This window comes from Pleurodeles waltl, chromosome 9, assembly GCF_031143425.1.
Source record: "Pleurodeles waltl isolate 20211129_DDA chromosome 9, aPleWal1.hap1.20221129, whole genome shotgun sequence".
In the NCBI taxonomy this organism is placed as follows: domain Eukaryota; kingdom Metazoa; phylum Chordata; class Amphibia; order Caudata; family Salamandridae; genus Pleurodeles; species Pleurodeles waltl.
Window position 1 is genome coordinate 370163425 of NC_090448.1, and position 16326 is coordinate 370179750.

The 16326-nt window shown below is 37.3% G+C and overlaps 1 protein-coding gene across 4 annotated transcripts in view; it reads right to left on the reverse strand.

The window, feature by feature from the left end:
- LOC138259314 (cytochrome P450 2B19-like) overlaps window positions 1-16326 on the reverse strand; it is a 566037-nt gene that overhangs the window by 78169 nt on the left and 471542 nt on the right. For all 4 annotated transcript variants that reach the window (XM_069206941.1, XM_069206940.1, XM_069206942.1 and 1 more), the window contains one exon: window positions 10758-10945. In XM_069206941.1, the coding sequence (XP_069063042.1) occupies window positions 10758-10945 (188 nt within the window). The remainder of the gene's footprint in view (window positions 1-10757; window positions 10946-16326) is intronic.

The window sequence follows — 16326 nt, forward strand, 5'->3', positions numbered from 1 at the left end:
ACGGCGCAAAAGTGCGCCCCTAGCAGCTCCGCGCGTTATCACAGAGAGTGCTTGCGCCAAAGCCTAATGCACGTTTACAGACGCCCTGAGAGGGGAGAAAAGAATGTTAGCAAGCACAAATGCAGCAAAGCGATAAGAGCGATAAGCACAAGGCAAACCCTTGCAACTCCGATCTCAAGGAACGTTAAGGAAGCGAGGACTTGACGGACGTGCAGCAGTGAAGAAAGAGGAAGGACAGCCCTTGCTGGACATTTATATGGACATTCGGAAATGGATATTGATTGGTTTACTGGTTTCTATGCTTATGCTTGGGCATCATGGGATTTGGAGCATTAGTAATGTTTTTTCTGTGTTGAACTTTGAACTTGCTATAATTAATAAAAGTGAAGAAAGGACAGCATAATCCTTGCCTCCGGTCCCGACATAGAATTAATTCTCATATGGTTGAGAAAGATAGTTTGAATTTGCAAAAAATATGCTCTCATTTTAGCTTCTGGAGCACCTGCCATAACCTATACGGGAAAATCCTGAGAAAACAGTTTTTGCTCAAACATGATTCATGAAATCCCAGCAGAAGGCTTTTGTCACAGGGTGAAATCACCTTAGAGAACACCACAATTCCTAAAATTAGTATGGTACCACCTACAAATGATTTATATTGTATCTGAAATCTGTTATCCTCCTTTATACGTTTTCCTTTTTGTGACCCTAAAAACCTGCCATTCACTACAATGCATTTCAAAGAGGTGCTATCATGTACATGTATCCCCAGATGGCTACCAGTACTTCCTGGTTGCATTGCTGACAGCCAATCAGATCTCATAATGAGATCTGTGCTTAGGCTTTGCCCAGATACACTATTTTTTTCATTTAATATCTCGAAAACTACTGAATGGATTTACACCAAATAACAAAAAGGGCACTTTATGGACCAAGATCTACATTTCTGCTAAATTTGGTGTAATTCTCTCCAGCGGTTTGGGCTGTAGATGTGTCTAGAAATCTTATTGGAAACTGCATGGGGAAACAGGTTTGCAGGAGCCCCTTTTTCCTAGCCCCTTCTTGTTGATGCACCCTGAAACTTTCAAGGCAGCAGCTAAAGTGAGTGGCAAACTTGTTTTGAAGATTTGGTGGGGATTTGTCATATGGTGCTAAAGTTATTAGCAAAATAAAAAATGATTTTGCTATGTAAACAAGGTCCTAGCTATAACTACCTACCAATACATTACCTATTGACGGTCTCCAGTAGGTATAACAAGGGACCTCCTGAATTGGATAGCGGTTCCTGGGGCAGAGGAAAATAAATTAAAGAAATCCCCCAGCAACCTAACTTCTTTTTACTTTTTTCAATGTTCTATGGACAATGGCTCAGACAGAATAACATCATCTTTATTTTCTATAAAACGAAAATTACATTATTTTATCACTCTGTGTATTCTTTGTGTGTGTGAATAGTGTCTACCTAAACTTTAAAAAAATATATTTTAAAAACCATGTACATCTTGCCACGTTCACTTACACACCTTTCTCTTACTTCCATACATACATTACTCGTACTCCTCATACATACCAACATAACTTTCTAATGTGATAATACTTTGAAAACATCAAAAAAATCTTTTTACTAAAGGTACTTTCCCATCATGCTATATACATTTATATATAAGCATATGAGTCATGTGTGCAGATATTTCGATCATTAACATGATGGCAAGAAATACAACACAAGCCACTATACTGAAAACAGCAATATTAAACAAAAATAAAGCAACATTAATACAAGATTGTACATACATTAGGCAATTGTTTAGAAGTGCTAATGATCTAAATATCTACACGCATGACACAAATGCTTATATATAAATGTATACAGCATGAGCAGAAAGTACCTTTAGAAAGAACATTTTCTTGATATTTTCAAAGTATTATCACATTAGAAAGTTATGTTGGTATGTATGAGGAGCAAGTATGAGGTATGCATGGAAGAGAATGTATGTAAGTGAATGTTGTGACAATATGTACATCGTTTTTAAAATATATTAATTTAAAGTTTAGGTAAGCACTGTTCACACACAAAGTATACAATGACTGATAACAATTATGTAATTATATTTGTTTTTATATAAAATAAAGTTGCTGTTATAAAGAATAATTATTCTGTCTGAGCCACTGTCCATAGAACACTGAACAAGTAAAAAGAAGTTAGGAATTATTTGTTTAATACATTGGTCATCTGTAGCTAGTCTTGGAAGTTTCATGGTGGTTCGTCAAGCAGGGGCTGAGAAAAAGGGGACAGGAGGGACCCAAAACAAATTTTCCCCATGCAATTTCCCATAGGGATTTTGAACATGGCTACAGCCCGAACAACTGGACGGAATTACACCAAATTTGTCAGAAAGCTAGATTGTGGTCCAGAAAGCATGCTTTTTGTAATTTGATGTAAATCTATTCAGTACTTTTGGAGATATTAAAGGAAAACAATTGTATATCTAAGGATGCAGATCCTGTGTGTATTCGACAGATCTCATTGGCTGCCAGCACTTCAACCAGGAAGTATGGCAGCCATCTTGTGTCTCGGGCTCAGTCTAGTCACAAGAAAAAATCCAAAAATAAACACAGAAGTGGGCAAGGTAGGAATGCCCTGACCTCCTAGATCAGGTGGTGGGGTCCCACAAGGTCACCGCCGGGGGATCTGTGAATTTGCAGCAACATGTTTTAAAAAAGGCCCTGTTCTCCCTGTGCTGCTTCATTGCTCTTGCGCCTGTTTTCACTTTGCTTGTTAATCTTTTGTTCGAGTGCCTTCTCCTTGCTTTTCCCTCATTCTCACTGCGTTCAACTTGCTTTTACCCATTTTTTTGTGTGCCCTCTCCTTGCTTTTCCCTCGCTTTCACTGCTTCTTGCTTTTTCACTTGTTTTTTGTGTGCCCTCTCCTTGCTTTTCCCTCATTCTCACTGCTTTTTCCTTGCTTTGTTCCCCACATTTTGTATTCCTTCTCCTTGCTTTTCCGTTATTCTTACTGCTTTCTCCTTGCTTCCCCTCTTTATTGAATGATTTCTGCTTGCTTTCCCCTTGCTCTCACTACTTTCACCTTGTTGTTTCCCCAGTATTTGTTGTGCCCTCTCCTTGCTTTTCCCTCATTCTCACTGCTTTCACCTTTCTTTTTCACCTGTATTTTGTGTGCCTTCTCCATGGTTTTGCTTCTTTTTCACTGCTTTTTCGTTGATTTTCCCCCCTTTTTGAGTGCCTTCTCCTTGCTTTTCCTTCATTAGTACTGCTATCACCTTGCATTTTCACACATTTTTTGTGTTCCCCCTCCTTGCTTTTTCCCACATGTTCACACCTTTCTCCTTGTTTTTTCCCCCATATTTTGTCTGCCCTCTCCTTGCTTTCCCCTTGCTGTCACTTTCTCCTTGCTTTTTCGCTAGCATTTTGTGTGCCCCCTCCTTGATTTTCCCTCGTTCTCACAGCTTTTTGCTTGCATTTTCACCTGTTTTGTGAGTGCCTTCGCCTTGCTTTTCCCTCGTTCCCACAGCTTTCACCTTGTTTTTTCACCTGTTTTTTTTGTGTGCCCTCTCCTTGCTTTTCCTTTGTTCACACTGCTTTCTCCTTGCTTCCCCACCCTTTTTGTGTGCCCTCTCCTTGCTTTTTCTTAATTTTCACTGCTTTCGCCTTGTTTTTCACCCATATTTTGTGTGCCCTCTCCTTGCTTTTCCCTCGTTTTCACTGCTTTCTCCTTGCCTTTTCAACCGTATTTTGTGTACCTCTCCTTGATTTTCCCTCATTTTCATTGCTTTCTCCTTGCTGTTTCTCCCGATTTTTGAGTGCCCTCTTCTTGCTAGTTAGAGGTATTTCACGTAACTATAAGTGGTGCCCTAAGGTAACTATAACGTGCACCCTCACCACGCACTGCCAATTATCCCTTATATTACATCAGTAATTGCATGTTCTATGACATCATTGATAATATCATTGCAACATCTGCGGTAAAAATATTGATCTGAAAACTGCATGGCGGGGGCAGGAGTTACCTTAGGGCACAAGTTATAGCTATAAGGCAACTATAACAGCTGAATTTCTATGATTTTGTGCGAGTAAATCCTGATCCTAACTATAAAGTCCCTGTGACCTTGTTTTTTTTGGTAAAAAAAATAAATACATAGTACTCAATGGTAACAACATGATAGCAGGATGAGAATTAAATCACAATATTCTGGTGGTAAACAGACAATACTAACTCACTAGCTACCTCACTCTTAACGTAACTCAAATATTGTTCCATGTACATGGGTCTAACATACGCCTCATGTAGGACAATTCACAATAGGCCTTAGACAACATGCACTGAAAACATCCAAAACAGCATAAATATGTCATGTGCTTAGGTATCCCAATGCTCAGAACAGCACTACCCAATAAGTCAAGTCACATACAAATGTACAATAGAACCGATTAGACAGAAGGCTTAACACCAGTCCTCGAAAGCCAGTAGCTGGCTATCTTGGCAATCAGTATCATTAAACATCAACACATTTCATGTGCACTGGTCCGTCTTATATCCATAGTCTAGTCTAATGACTTAAAAGATATATAAGTAACTTGGCAACCCCATTCCATCAGACATCATGATCATACTTCTGCATGTCTATCAGTATGACACAGTCACCTTACAGGGGACAGCATATACACAATTTGAGATCACCACCACTAGGTGGATCAGATTCCATTCTGCAATAGAAACTACTGAAACAAGTTTGGAACAGACCGGAATCCTCTATTAGAATTGGGAAGTTATATCAGTGTCAGAATGTGTGCTATGTAAGTGTCAGTAGCATAATATAACAGAAATAATAGCATAAAGCAAATGTTGTATACCTGTCTAATATAACTTAGCATTGACTAGGGGATCCATGCACAAGAGAAGAAAACTGTAATTCCTCATAACAGTGTTGAATGCTTCCATGGGGTTTATGGTGGGCTATTGTTGTGCTGTCCCTGGGGTAGGACCAGTATTTTATCGATCACTACTACAACAGCCTGAGTGATCATCTCCTATTGTTCGATGAACCTAGCATCTTGTCTAAAAAACACCACTATTGCACTATATAGGGGGCACATAAGCACATCCTGGGTCAAAACAAGTAACAATCACTCACCTGCAAAAAACGTACTTAGCTTCTCACCTCCGAAGCTAAAGCCCTTCCATGGGCACAGAACTAAAGATACATGCTCTTTCGCTGACACCAACAACTCTGTTATTAACTACAAGTGGTTGGCCATGGTAGAAATGGCAATATGTTTTATCTATGGCTCCTGCAAGTGTCGGCTTGTCTTCCCTGCTCAACTTAGTCCACCACCAAAGTGAAGATTCTCTATAAAGAAGATTTTAATATTGTTTATTAGGGATTTTATTTTCTTCTTCATACTCTTTATGTGTGGCTAATTATTTTGTTATAATCTCTAACTGCACTTCATACATTGTGTTAACTGTTTACATTTTCATTTATTTGCTTTTTCAAACATATATGTCTGTCTGCACCTTTTTAGAATGCTATCCTTGGGAAGAGAGAAGGTGATGGCAGTGATTAAGGGATAAGCTGGTAAGCACTTTGGGAGGGTCTGGATGTCAGCAACTATCATATGTGAAAATCTAAAGTGAAATGGGAGCAGTTCTCTTTTCCATTTGTTCGGATACACAAGTCATCTTGAAGAAGTACCTGGTCTTTGAAGCGATCTTTCAACCAAACAATGATACTACCTAAGGTTATCCATACACAAACAAGCATATTTCAAACTCCTCACCCACACTTTCAAAGCACTATACAACTCTGTCTCAGTACACGTTAACAATTTCAACCGCTTTCACAAACCTTCCAGATGTCTTCATTAGCCGGGTCTCCATGCACACAACCCATGCATACAGAAAACCAGATCCAGCAGTAGATCTTTTTCCTACATCACTAACCTGCACTACATATTCAAGTCTCCTCCTCATTTCTTGGATTCTGCAAGAAGCTGAAGACCTGTCTTTACAAGTTGTCACTATTGGTCCTAGGCTGGCTAGACTCACATTAGCTCAGCTCCAGGATGCCCTACCTAGTGACTATCCTTTACAAATCATCATAACACTATTCCATAACATAACATGAGATGGAGATAATTTCATATTGGAAATATATCCCTAGCTACTAGTAGAACAGAGGTACTACGTGGAGGTTTGGGTTGCACATGCATTGTTTTATGCACAAGGTAGATGCTTTGAAACCCAGTTATTCCCTGGTTTCGAGCCAGAGCAGTGTTTAGGACTGCATGTGTTTAGGATTTGTGGAGCTTTTCTTGCAGGGACACCAACATAACAAGCTCTGCAGTGGTCCAAGTGGCACATTTCAGTAGCTAGAAACAATGTGGTGTCACTCGAAAGAGGAGGAATCTGGAACTGTAGACCATTCCAGTAAAAGACGCTTTTATAACATCAATGGTATGACAAGGAAGACAGGGCTCTGCCTATCATATCTGCAAGGTTAGATTCATACTGCAGCAGAAAAAGTCAGAATCTCCATGGTTGCTGGCCACTGGAATGATAAAACAAGTGGTGTCCACAGAACATCATTCATTGATACATTACGGCAAGAGACATTTTGTTGCTTTCACGTATGGACATGTCAGCAGGTCCATAATTTGCTGAAAGTTTCCAGTCTCCATCTCTAATCAGATGTGGATCTTGATTTCAGTGGGGTTGATTCAAACATCTTTTAATAAACAAGCAGTCTTAATGGTGAGAGAGTGAAATAAAATGTTCATCATCCATGATCAACTGTCCTCCCTTTTGTGACACTGACTACATACAGCCTGATTAACTCCATAATGAAATAATAACAATGGTGTGTTTCTGTTTAGAGCTGCATAACACAAGATTCTAAGCAGTATAAATAAAATCTTTTATATTTATCCTCCAGACAAAGTTCCATGATGAATGACTACCACAGGCTTCAATGCACAAGACTCCTCATTAAAGTTCACGCCCAAGACTGCTGTGCTTCAACCTGTTCACCTCTGATGATTTCACAGAACTCCACAAGACTTCAAGAACATCACATCTTCCTCATCCCATGAACAACACTGCTTGCCTCAGCCAGCATCAAATATTCCCTGTCATCTAGGAAGTTTCACAGGGACTTTAAGAAACCATGCAGCAAACCACTTCTCAGATCAATTACTCGACCCAGCAAACTAATCTCCATTGGACCCTTCCTTGGAAAACTCATTGAAACATCAGCCATCGATCGGCTCTCAGCCTTATTTTCAGAAAACAATCTACTTTAAGACTCCCACATAGGATTTTGCCCTAACTGGGACACTGAGTATACCATGAGTCCTAATTATGATGAACTAAAGCTCACTGCCACTCTTCTTTATCAAGACATGCCTTCAATACAGTACATCTACCCATCTTCTGATAGACTGAGTTAACTCAAAATTGAAGGTACAGCCCTTACCTTGATATCATCATACCTCCTCAAAAGATGTTAGGCAATCTTGCTTCTCAATTTCACAACTATTCCTTTTGCCAAAGAGAAAGGGGATCCCCTAAGCTTAGCACTCAGCCTTTTCTACTTAATACATACATCAGCCTTTTTCCAGATCTCATCAAATCCTTTAAAATTCCATATTATACCTACACAGATCACCCTCAGAGGTCACAGACAACCAGCACCCTGGTCTTGTCTCTCCTAAACTATGCCAACTAATTTTTGGGGGCCTCTCTTCCTTCTCCACAAGCTACAGAAGATCTCTAGACAACCTACTCACCACTGCATCTGCAATCACAACATTGCACTCTTCAAGCTCTCTAAGGGCTGCCTAGAGCAAGATCTATTTGAATCAAGACTTTTGTACTGCCTAAAGGGTCATCTATCATACTCTGACCATCTTTTTACAACTCATGCTACTATCATATTAGTGCCTAGAGTCAAACAAGGATAGATGCACTCCCGGTTAGCATGTCCATGGACCCTGCGCCATTTTCAGAGTGGGTCTTTCCGTTTGTTAGCGTCACACCGGCACCTCCACACCTTTGGAAGCCCGGACAGGTTACTCACAGGTAGCAGATGATGCAAGTGTGGGCAGCAGCAGCAGGCCTCCAAATTGCTGCATGGGTCATGCAATGTGAAACCTAGGCTTTTTCTTCAGTAGAAGGTGAAGACAGATCATATAAAGTGTTCAATCCAAGATGATGGCTCTCCTTTGTGAATCACATGAACATACTACTCCAAAAAGTGGCAAAGTCTCTCCCTCTCAGGTTATTTCCTGTTTCAGTCATGTAGAAGCCAAAACATGTAAAGGGTGCATGTGTTGCAATCCATTTTCTACTTTGATTTTTTGTCAAGCTCCCCTGTTCTGCAATTGTGTTCCTCATTTTATTCAGCAGCTTTGTATCATTCCTTACCAATGTTACCTTTTTGGTTGTTATGTGCCCTTTAAGGATTTTTGGTCCAAATTACTTTTTGGATCATCTGACTCTGGGCCTGTTAATCTTCTTGACTTTTTTATTTTGTCTGATTTCAGGAGGAGCTTGGTGCTTGCTAATTCTCGCCACCACAGTCTCCACTGATTAAGATCTATACTTATTGACAAAGGAGTTTTTTTTCTTTGTATATTTTTTCTACTAGTTGTAACCCTCTAAAAGAGACATGTCACCCTCTAGGTTGGGGGAGTTTCCCTGGGTGACTTCCAAACCTAGGTCTTTATGAGCTATCCATGTTGTGTTTTGGATAGTTTCCTGTCATGGGCTCTAGGCCCATATAGTTTCTATCAGGAGACATATGGGAACATTGGGTGGTAAGACATTTGAGGATCCCTATAGATTACAGAACTTTCACTCACAGTAATGTGAGGAAAATGTGAGTTTTTAGGTTAAGTTTAAGATTTGCTAGGTTTTCTAGGTAAAAAAAACATTGCGAGAGCCACACAAAACACAACACCTCAGACTCATTTGGGTGTCTAGTTTTCAGAAATGTCTAGGTATGATTGGTTTGCTTGGGTGGCGGCTGAGCTAGAGCTCAAATGTCTCAATGTCGAGTTTTGAGTCATTTTGTGTCACAAGCACTAGGCCTAACCAAACATGTTTGGTACAAATTTTTTTTATCAGATGTGTGGGAACACAGACTATCAGAACATTTGTTATTAGCTATTGAATTTCTTTGCATTTTTGGATTCCAAATATAAACCAGTATGCAAGTAATAAGACATTTTTCAGAATGCCCTCTGAATTACATGATAATATGGGTAACCACAAATTCAAAGGTGTACAAATAACAACTGTTCCTAAACTCAGTGTGTTGTGTACATTGTTATGTGCATTTGTACAGCACATGACTCATCCGGGTGAGTATCCTGGCACTGAAGCAGGAACTGTATGGTCTGAGCCAGGGCTAGGTGAAATGCCAGATCTTTAGTTACTGCAGATTTCAAGAAATGGAGAAGTCTGGTAGGTTTAGAAGTTTATGCAGTTGTTGAGCTATGTGGGGCCAATGTTCTGTAAGGCTTTGTATACATGCATTGAGGAGTTTGAAGAGTGCTTATTTGTGGAGTTGGAGCTACTGCAGCTCACTGAGGTGCAGGGTGATGTGACTGCGAGGTGAGAGGTTGAGGGTGAGCCTGGCCGCTAGGTTTTGTATAATCAGGAGGTTTCCGGTCAGATGAGCATTCAGAAATACATAGGTTTCCTACATACCCATTTTATTCCTTATATTTTACCACATGAACTACTGTATAGTTGGTACATTATGAAAAATCATTGTAAGTGCAGCTCAGTTGTTGGCTCTGGGTATCACATGTTTTGGGGAACTTACAAACCCTATATATCCCCGGGAACAGAATGGTCTATCATACATAATTGTATTTGTTTTTGTAAATAAGCCATTGTGACAAAAAAGTACAAATGGAAAGCACTGTCACAAGTGATTGTTTTATTCTACTCATTTTTCACATTTTAATATTTAAATATCATTCCATGTATGTACATATGAATATATATGTATATAGATTAATGCTTTGTACAGAGATATGACAAAGTATAACATGTTATGTGTCTCGGAATACCAAAAATGTACGTATATATTTAAATGTGTGCATGTCAATGTACAATCTATACATTTACTTTTTATTAAAAACATTTAAAATCATATATACGTACAAAATAAAGAAGTAAAAAATAATAAAAATACAATGGAAACAAATCAAATACAATTAAAAGAAAGAAACACCCTTTCCTTCCTCTCCACTCTCTGACTCACCCCATAGCTTTCAGTCTACTATGGGCTCTCAAACATACTTTCCAAACTTTTCCTTCTTTACTATCCAATTCATGCCATTAACAGGAACACATCATCACCACTACCAATAACATCTCACATCTCACCTTTATTAATAAAATACAAATAATGTATCCCTACTCAAAACAGAAGAGTAAATACTGGAGGCCTCAATCACACAAACTTAACAAGCTAATCCTACTAGGACAAGTAAGCACATATTACTTACCTACTACTTTTTTACCTCTATGCTTGGTTCCAGAGTAGAATCCTACTCACTGCAAAGCATTTCAATACTGTGTCAGGAGTATTGAGAACTACATAAATTCAATTATAATAACATAACAAAACATAACACAATCTACAGGACACTGCATCAGCAAACAATCATTTGACCTGCAGAAACTCCTGACACCAACAATATTACTGCATGGATGAACTACATACCTTTGGAATACTGTATCCATAAAACTCTGTGTCCTGAGTCATGGAGTGTGGAAGAGCCATAGGCACTATATCAACAAAACGTTGTATCTCCAAAATCACAGCATTTGTGTATGCCATCTTCACTCGATCTTGAATGCTGGGGGGATGCGAGAGTCCAACCACATCATCAATCTCCTGCTGAACCTTGGCTGTAAGACCAAGAGAAACAATGGTCATTTTATAGGCATTGGCTGCATGCAGCACTGACCTCAACTTTGTACTCTGTGAGAATATAACTAGGAACAAAGTGTGTATAGAACTCTGAATCTGATTTCATTTAAGATTTTTATTTTTTAAAGAGTCAAAGCTTTTTTGGTTCGGATTTTTCATATGCATAACTTTTCCCAAAAGCATTAGATGAGAAGGGAGAGAAAATTGAATCTGATAAAACCCAATTTAAACTTGCATAACAATCAAGCAGATGACTGAAGACAGTGAAACCAAAAAAGGTACATCAGACAAATGGGAAAAGGGAGTAGAATTAATCATGTAAACATTGTAGGGTCAAATGTCCTTAGAAACAACATAAACATGTCAATATGCTCCACATTTTTTACTTTCTGGCAGAAAATGTATGTCAGGGGTGCAGTTGACCACTTCCACTGACCAGTGATCTATGTGATTATGTTTTTTTAGATTCTGTTCAGTGATGGTGTGAGACGAACCTGAATAAATTACTGAGCTCCAATATCTTACACAACCAAATTTTACCTCTGGCAGTCTGGCTAGCAAATCTTTTACATTGATCTAGGAGCAGGAGATTACACTTCCCTTCTCATCAGTAGTGGCTCGCGGCATGCAGAATGGGTGGGGTGGCGCGCAGGGAGTGATAAATAAAAATGAAATTAGAAAGAATTTTCAAAAAAACACTTACCTCCTCCGTTGCTGCTGCTCCACGCCTTTGTCCCTCGTTGGTCCCGGCTGCAGTCTCAGGATCCCAGCCTGCCCTGCGGCCAATCCTGATGCTGCTCAAAGCAGTGTCGGGATTGGCTAGGAGCGCCCAGCTAGAGCACTCCTAGGCAGACTGGGAGCCTGTGCAGGCTCCCTCCAGCCCGGCAACTGTGCTGCTGGGCTGGAGAGCGCTTACTGCGCAAGTGTGTTTGGCCAGCCAGCGACGGCCGGCCAAACACACATGCACTATGAGAGGGAGTGCTGTGCACTCCCCCTCACTGCTCGTCACCCCCGTTTTCCTGCCCCTTTTACCACAAAACAATAATAAACACAGTTTTTTTGTTTTTTGGTAAAAGGTTTGCAGCTGCCGCTGCTGCCGGAGAACAATGCTCCTCTGCCCTAATGGAGGAGCCACCCCTGCTTCTCATCAGTAACTATTGGCATCATCAAAAATTTAGCAAAGCATATAAAACTGGGAGCACTGAGTTCTCTACAGTCAGAGGCTGTGCTAGCAGTGGGGTTTTTGTTGTTCCCATCAATGCATTGTCTACTTTTTGTTCTGTTTCTGTTGCTTTATTGATTGTAATCAGCCACATTGCCAGACTGGACTACTCTTATTTTGGTCATTTTGATGATGTCTAATGCTGCTTGGTTATTATCTTTATTGTATTACCTAAAATAAATAAAATAAATAAGTCTTAAAAAAAAAAAGAGTTCTAGATCAGAATTTAAGTTCAAACAGGTTTAATACAAAATTACTAATAAGATACAGAAAATAGTGTTTGAATTGCAATGAAGGCTCAAATTCAACATACGGAGTCACAAAGGTAAAATAAACCCCTAGTTAGACAACTGAATCTCTCAGATTCTAAGTGTCAGACTCATAAAGCTAGCGGACAGCATCTTAAGAGAATAAAGGAAAATCTCAAAATAATAGGACCGTGTTTTGGGAAGAAAAAAATAAGTTACCTCCGATCCCTCATGAAATAGGAATTCTTTAACACTATTTAAACATAACAATTAGTTAAACTGCAGATTCAGCATGGTATGATCATAGTTAGATCGCAGTGGCAAATCGCAAACAATTTTGTATTATTAAGTTGTTTTAGCACTAGCCCATTTCTTTAGTTATGAGAAAAGTCCTCCGTTCACTCCCTCAGTAACTGAACTACAGGGATACACATTATAATATGAAACATTTTTCAGACAATAGCTCATAGTATCATATTCCTCTGCACGCATCATAACTTTCATCAGAAATCCTTCAAAATGATACACCAGGTACACAATGGAAACTTTCATTTACAATAGATGCGTTCCAATATATCTATCCCGTTTAGAGTCATAGCAAAAATCTGTGAGAGAGGGAAACATCCTGAACCACGAGGTCAGAACACCGAATAAGCTTGAACAACGATGTTGAACACCGAATAAGCCTGACCAACGCATGATTTTACAACTACTGCCCTTATAACGATAATGCCTGAACAACGAATGCCTGGACCATAATTTTTGGGTAAGTTCATGTATATAAATATATGTTTTAAACAGAAGTTGTTTAGATATATTTTTGAAAATATAGGTATAGGTATATAGGTGATAGGTATTTATTATTATATATTTATTTTCATGTATATATATTATATTTTAAAATAAAATTATTTTTTATTTTTTGTGAATAATTTTAATAATTATAATGGCACTAACACATTTTTATTTAAATGTTAGGTTATTAATTTGAATATGTAAGGAGTATTTTTGTGAAGATTTTTCTTACTAATATTTTTGTTAAAAAAAATTATATTTGGTCTTAAAACGTTTTAAAACGCATCTTGAGGGATGGGATGCAATGTATAAAGGGGGTGGTGGGTGGGGAAATCTTTTAATAGTGAGGTATAAATTGTAATACTTGAGTTATGGTTTTTAAAGATATAAATGTAACTATTTTGTAATTTTAAAAATGAAAATGTTTTAAAATGTTATTACTTTAACAGTTTCAAATAGGGACACAATGCAAGGGATATAGGGGCCATAGGTGTGGAAGTGTATTAATACTCAAGTACTAATCTAGATATTTGGGTATTATTTTTTAAATTAATGTAATTATTTATTTTGTTTTAAATTAAAAATGTTAAACATTAATACAACTATGTGAAGCTCTTCAGTAGGTATTAGATGAAAGGTATACATATGTTATAGGTGGGGTATAGTTTTTATTATTTATATTTTTATATTTTGGGTTTTTTGTGGACATTTAAATTAATTGTAATTTATTGTCATTTAAATATTTTATTAGTCTTTAAGTTTTTAAAAAAAATTCTCTTTAGGGATGGGATGCAATGGATAAAGGAGGTATAGGAGAGGAACTGTGTTGAAACCCAGGTAGCAATTTTATATTAGAGTATACATTTTTTGAGTAAAATATTTAACAATTTTTTTGGAGTATAAAACACAGTTGCAGCACATTCATTTAGGGATGGGATGCAACTTATACAGGGGTAACGGGTGGAGGAGTGTATTAATTCTCAAGTATTAATTGCAATACATGTGTATTTTTATAAATTTTTAATTGATTTAATTTTGCTTTTAACATTTCAAAAAAAAATTTAAAAGCAAAAGAAATATTCAGAAATGTAATATTCAATAACATATGCTATGGATTGTGAATTATAATAATACTAATATTATCAGAGTATTAACTATTAATAAATGGTTAAATTTAATATTAATTGTGTTTTTAAATTATACAACAAATAATACTTTGAAATATATTTTTTTAATACATTTTGAAAAATATATACAAGCAATGATATTTTATTTTTTGAAAACAATTTAAAAAAATGCAATCACTACTTTCAGATTTTTGAAAAATGTTTGTTATTAAATACTTTTTTAAAACATTTAAAAATATATTCAATATTTTTTTTTTACTAATATGTACAATTTTTTACAAAGTTATTAACATTTTTTAAAAACATTTTTGATGCTATTTTCCACTATTTTCAATTGCTTTTAATAGTGAACATTTTCCTTTTTCTATTTCCACAGCTTTCTTCCGTCAACGTGGTTTTGCGTCTCTTTCAGTAGTCGGTGGAGGGTCGTGGCCATGCTCGGAACCAAGGACAGATCTTGCTCAGCTAAGTAATTACAATCTTATTTTTTTAAGTACTTAGAAGGGTATTGTTACTGTAGAGAGAAAGACAAGGGAGGTAGTTACATAGTAAGCAATAGTATTTTTAAGGTATGTTTAGTTTTAACCTTTTTTTTATTTGTGTACAGGTTGTGTTAGAAAGACCACATGGAAGCAGTTTAAAAAAAAACAAGTTTTAAGTAGTAGTAATTAAATAAAAGGTATATCACTGTTTTAAACTTTTATTTAACTAGAACGTAGTTTCCGATCATGATGCATGTTTTTATTATATTATGGCCTGTTGAATGTTATGCATTTTTTATTCCTTTATAAAAAGTTTTTTTTTTCCAGTTTGTTTGTGTTTTTTTTTTCAATTTGACATCTTCTTCCCGTTCTTTGATTATGCGTAGCTTTCAAATAGTGTTAACATTGTTTTCTATTTTAAGGGCAAATTCATTCATCTTTCTTTGAAACTATTGGGAACTGTAAGAAAATTTTACTATAAAAACAAAATCTTCATTTAGGCTAATATAGTTGCCTTTTTTCTTAAAATGTTTTTCTTTTTGTGGGGGAATACAAATTATTTTGTGGATTTATAATATGACTTTTTTCAGTGGATTGCAGCTAACCTACTTGCCTTTTCTACTGGAAGTTCACAGCAAGAGGTGGTGTGATAACATCACCATCGGTGAAGACATAAAATTGGCTACAGGTAGGAACTCTACATTTGTTATAATTTAGTAAAAATTAATATTTTAAAAATTCAAATTTAATTCTTGTTTGAGTTAAAACTGGCAAGTAATGTAGATAGTGGTTAGTATGGGTTAGAAATGTAGTATATATGCTATACTATCAGAAGCCACCTTGAAGAAAATTCTTGTAGTTTAGCCAATAGTCTTTCTGACATTTCTTTACTTTTTTGTGTTGTGTGTGGGTTTAAGCTACCTGACAGTGATAAACGTTGCTCCTTCAAAATTTCCATGAAATTATATAGGTTTGGGTGAGGTTTGGCAATTGCTTAGTTGCTTTGTTGAAGAAGTTGTGCCATCCCTCAATGGCATTGTTAGTCTTTGCACCACCCTCTAGGCAGGTCATGTTGCAGTTCCACCATTCAATTGGAAACCTTGGTTTCCTCCTGCAACCCGATCCGCTTAGATGGCCAATCCATGTTTCCTCAAAGTAATTTAGTAACTGTGCCAATTTCTCCACGTGTTCAGTAAAATAGCTAGATTCTGTAATGGAAGTGTAGTATTCAACCACTCTTTCCTTGGCTACAAAGCATAATGCAGTTAATTTTCTTAATTCAAATGTAGCTTGCTGCTTGAAAATATTCCTCAACCAAGGATGACTTTTGAATTCGACGCCATTACACCTGAGAAAAGGTAAGAAGCGTCCTTGTACTTGTGTTTCAGGATATAGGTGATCATTCCGAGTTTGGTGGTCTCGGGACCGCCATGTTGGTGGTGGCGGTCATAACATCAATGGCCTGGTGGTGAAGACCTCCATAAT